Source organism: Tigriopus californicus, chromosome 8 (genome assembly GCF_007210705.1).
Source record: "Tigriopus californicus strain San Diego chromosome 8, Tcal_SD_v2.1, whole genome shotgun sequence".
Classification (NCBI taxonomy): domain Eukaryota; kingdom Metazoa; phylum Arthropoda; class Copepoda; order Harpacticoida; family Harpacticidae; genus Tigriopus; species Tigriopus californicus.
In genome coordinates, this window is record NC_081447.1 from 10,122,939 (window position 1) to 10,126,855 (window position 3,917).

Sequence of the window (3,917 nt, forward strand, 5' to 3'; positions counted from 1 at the left end):
ACGAAAGACAAAGAAACCAATATCAAAGAAACCAAGTTTATCTTTTGCACTATGCAGACAGGTTTTTTTGAAACATTTCGAAGACAAAATTTTAATTTTCAAATATGGCATGGATGTCGATGTCTGGTGTATAAGCATTCAAGTCTCACCATGTGTTTATTCATTTCATTTCAATTATTGATCCAAATTTCTAACAAGTAAACAAATTTGATCAGATCCCAGGCCAGCTTTCTATATTTTCATGCCACTTGTTGGGGATACATGGCATCATATCAAGCTCAGCCAATGAAAGTGCAATATCATTGCATTTAATCAAACTTCTAGTGTACTATATACAAAAATCACACCATGAACACTTTTTATATGCATCAAGTGAATTTGTGTTCTCTCTTAGGGCTAAGTAAGTGTTACATTACTTTTGACGCAACACACGCTCCAATAATCGACCCAATAACACAACCAATTCGAGAAAATAATTGTGGGCAAATATTGCAGTTTTCTACAGAAACTGTATGACTTTGCTCATGCTCGTCGATCCTCGCACCATCTCCTAACTCGGGGTAACTTGATCCTCCGCTTGGGCATCAAACTGGCGGGCTGACAAATCTCTTTGGGCGTGTTTATGCAATGCTCTTGCGCTTGCAACGAGGGCAGGACCTTCGTGGCCGGTCCACAGCGTTCCAAAGGTAACAAGGTGCACGTCTCTTGCGGAACATCAATCACAATCTATGTAATTAGAGAAACTCCTCAGGGAAAAACTCGCCTCCGACATGACATGGGATATGGGAAATGAATCCAATCTGGTGGCGCCAAAATGGAAATGATGAGCCTACCTTTTTTAAGCGAAATTTGCAAGTTCGTTTTTGAGCTCGAGAGCATGAATCTGACAAGCAAATATGTTGAGGCACCTTCCGACACCTCGGAGAGATCATTTTGTGGTTGAGCCGCGGGCTGGCATGGGAACTTCGCTTTTTCAATTGGCAATTGCCCAATTTTAGATGATTTCTTAAACAGACAGATTCGCTGGTTGGGCTGTTTTTAGATGTAGAGCATTGGTCGTGAATGTGCCTGGGACACGAGGCGAAGGGTTCAGGCTCCTCAATCATGCAAACTATGGTAAAAAGCAACGGGTATTTTAAGGCATTTACTTCGTTATCGTTGGGAGTTTGTTGTGATGGTCAAATCCAACGGCAAAACACACAGCGTCTGAATATGATAAATGTTTTCCAAATTAGACAGGAACCCCAATTTGCGCATACATTTAAGAAACTGCATATTGAAATTACTCATTCATAACATATTCTACCGGTTACTCATTGTATGTACAGTTTGACCTTGTCGTGCATCAAGAGACGCAGCTTTCAATTTATCGGTTTATGTTTAGGTTGTTACTCAAAACATTGCATCCAATTGGAGCAAATATTCGTAAATCAGTCAAAAGATACACACACACACACACTTACATTCTACGTGATCTTCAATGCACGTGTCATTTCCAGAGCCACCCTCGATCTGGTTTGATTGGGAGCACTGATGAATTGGAAAGTCCCGACAGAATTGAACTCGTTTGTAATGGACCACCGGCTCGAATTCAATGATGCAGGTCTTCTTGAAATACTCTTGACATTCGTTCACCTGGAACAGGATTTGCTTTTGATTTCAAACCCAACTTCATGCATTTTTCTTTTTTCCATGCTCTCTTCAAAACGTAACGCCTCGCTTCATCACATTAGGAAGTAAGTGACTTTGTCAAAATTTTCGACATTTTTTCTCCCGTTTCCTCTTAAAACAAGATTGATGAAAGTCCATTTTGAGCGATACAATCTCCATGGCGTTCTATTCTCTCGCACAGTCAATCTAAATGACGCTGAGCCAATGAAACTTGTTTCGAAGTGAAACCCAGTATGGTCGTCTATACTAAACTAAGTTTCACTGGTCTTGATATTCCAAAACGTCCTTGACATGTCTACGACGTTTTTTGTCTGGACCAGTTTGATTGGATTGGATGCTTGGTTAGTATTTGTTTCCCAATACTCACAGTCTTGGCCTTGAACACAGTTTTGAACGTGATGGAACATGATTGCTCGGACACCATTGTGCATTGCAGCCTCTCTTGGTATTCAATGGCATCCTCCATGATGACCTTTTGCATGCAACGCGATCCTCTGCTTGCAGAAGTCATCTTACCTTTGCCTGCAATTCCGTCTTGGGAAGTGAGTTTGGGATACATTCCCTGTGTACTCTGAAACAAAATGTGGAAATCCTTTTTTTCTCATTTCTTCAGTGGTCCATGATGATCCCGGCAAGGACTCGGCATTCTGGGATTCAAACATGAAAGAATTTCATGTTAATGACCACGCAGGCATCAAGGAGTCGTGATGGATTATAATTCACCCCTTGGAATCATGTCCCAGCCTCAAAAGGTATTAATTTCTTCCATGCACCTTCCTCAATAAGATGCTTTGATATCGAAAGATGTTTCTTGTTCAAGGAAATCAATTCCAGCGATACCTTGAAAAGATCTGATCTAATAAGCCTATTGGCGTCTTTCTCCATATCACATTGGTAAACATAATCTTAAGTTTGAGCTTCCAAGGAATCAGGGGAATTAGGATCAACCACTTCTTGTTAATCCCTCGACAACGAACGACTATATCAGTCAAACCGCGGTTGAGGTTTAGGTGGGATTTCACGAATATTGATGCCTTCAACCTTCATTAATGAAAGAAACCTTATCAATTAATCAAACATTAAATACAGATAAATGGTGGGATGATCCAAGAATACTATAGGAGGGCAGATATCTTAAGCAGACCAATCTGGTTAAAAACATGAAAAGCGTTCATTAGGGTAAGAAGGTTACCGGAGATTTAAACGTACATAGGTATATTTTGAGGCAGAAGGTGTCAAGAATGATTTTTCGTTAGAGTTGCCAATAACCAGTCAGGCGTGTAAAAATATTTGCGAAGAAGGTTTGAGAAAGGCAAAACTTACATTGACGATTAGATTGAATATGTTCATGGGCCCTTTGGCCGTGCGCGATTCCACGGAAAAGGAAAGAAGAGCGACGAACGTGAGGTTGTTCCAAAATACCTGAAACAGTACAGTCGTTGGCTGGGCTCTGATTAATGATAGCCCTTTAAAATGGAATCGTCGTCTGAGTACCCATCTAAACTACAAATACGAAAAGCCGCTGGGGGAGAAGAAAACGGATCTTGAAATGTTGGAACCCTCCAAAATATTCCACTCTGTTTGACACAGAATCTAGTCAAAATCTGATTCTAAATCTGATTTCTGGCCGCTTTTGGCATGCCTCTGAGGTTCTCCTAATCAATTTAATGCACACTACAGTTACGAACATGAAACGGATCGTCAACTAATCTTCTAGGTCATGGATCGATAACGACCACTCGTTCTCACTTCAACTTCACTTGAACACTTTCCAATTACTCATCGTAGGTAGTACCTTCATATCCACATGTTCCACGGACAGAGCTCAATATGAGCAAGGTTTGAAATACGACCACTGATAGTACAAGAACAAATCAGCACCAACAGGATTGACGATTAAGGCAAAGGTGTTCTCCAGACTCTTAAGAACTAACTAACGAAAATGAGAAATCAGTGGAGAATGAGTGATCTCCAAATCTGGTTTGACCAGAAAGGCAATTGAATTTTCAAGAAACTGGCACCCTCAGAACAACTCAACAGTGTGCAGCACCCACCATGATAGAGGAGGACCCCAGCAAGAGTTGCTGCTTTAGGTCCATCCACTGCTTCTTCTTCGAGTCTAGCTAGCTTGGTTCGTGCCTCGCCGACGCTCACTCAACTCCCCATTGATTGTTGACTAGAAAATTGGAGACCCAACTGACATGTGGATATGTGTGACAATCATCAAAATGACGGATGCCAGTGTA

At 41.1% G+C, this 3,917-nt stretch overlaps 1 protein-coding gene across 2 annotated transcripts; it reads right to left on the reverse strand.

Moving 5' to 3' along the window:
- Positions 1-137: 137 nt before the first annotated feature.
- LOC131885385 (uncharacterized) lies at positions 138-3,697 on the reverse strand. 2 transcript variants are annotated; one of them, XM_059233416.1, is made up of 6 exons: positions 3,467-3,696; positions 2,995-3,093; positions 2,039-2,242; positions 1,464-1,635; positions 834-1,111; positions 138-726 (listed from the first exon to the last, which is right to left on the reverse strand). In XM_059233416.1, the coding sequence occupies exons 1-6, from the start codon at positions 3,470-3,472 to the stop codon at positions 523-525; spliced, it is 963 nt and encodes a 320-aa protein (XP_059089399.1). In that variant the 5' UTR covers positions 3,473-3,696; the 3' UTR covers positions 138-522. The 2 variants fall into 2 exon arrangements, with proteins under 2 accessions (XP_059089399.1, XP_059089400.1); XM_059233417.1 differs by lacking the exon at positions 2,995-3,093 and having other exon boundaries at positions 3,467-3,697.
- Between the last annotated feature and the right edge of the window lie 220 nt (positions 3,698-3,917).

What these genes read in the sequence shown, in the direction of transcription:
- LOC131885385 (XM_059233416.1), bottom strand. An exon ending in CTGTGTTCAAGGCCAAGACT is followed by an intron (nt 1,636 to 2,038) that starts GTGAGTATTGGG and finishes ATCCTGTTCCAG; the next exon opens with GTGAACGAATGTCAAGAGTA. An exon ending in CATTGAAGATCACGTAGAAT is followed by an intron (nt 1,112 to 1,463) that starts GTAAGTGTGTGT and finishes TTTTTACCATAG; the next exon opens with TTTGCATGATTGAGGAGCCT.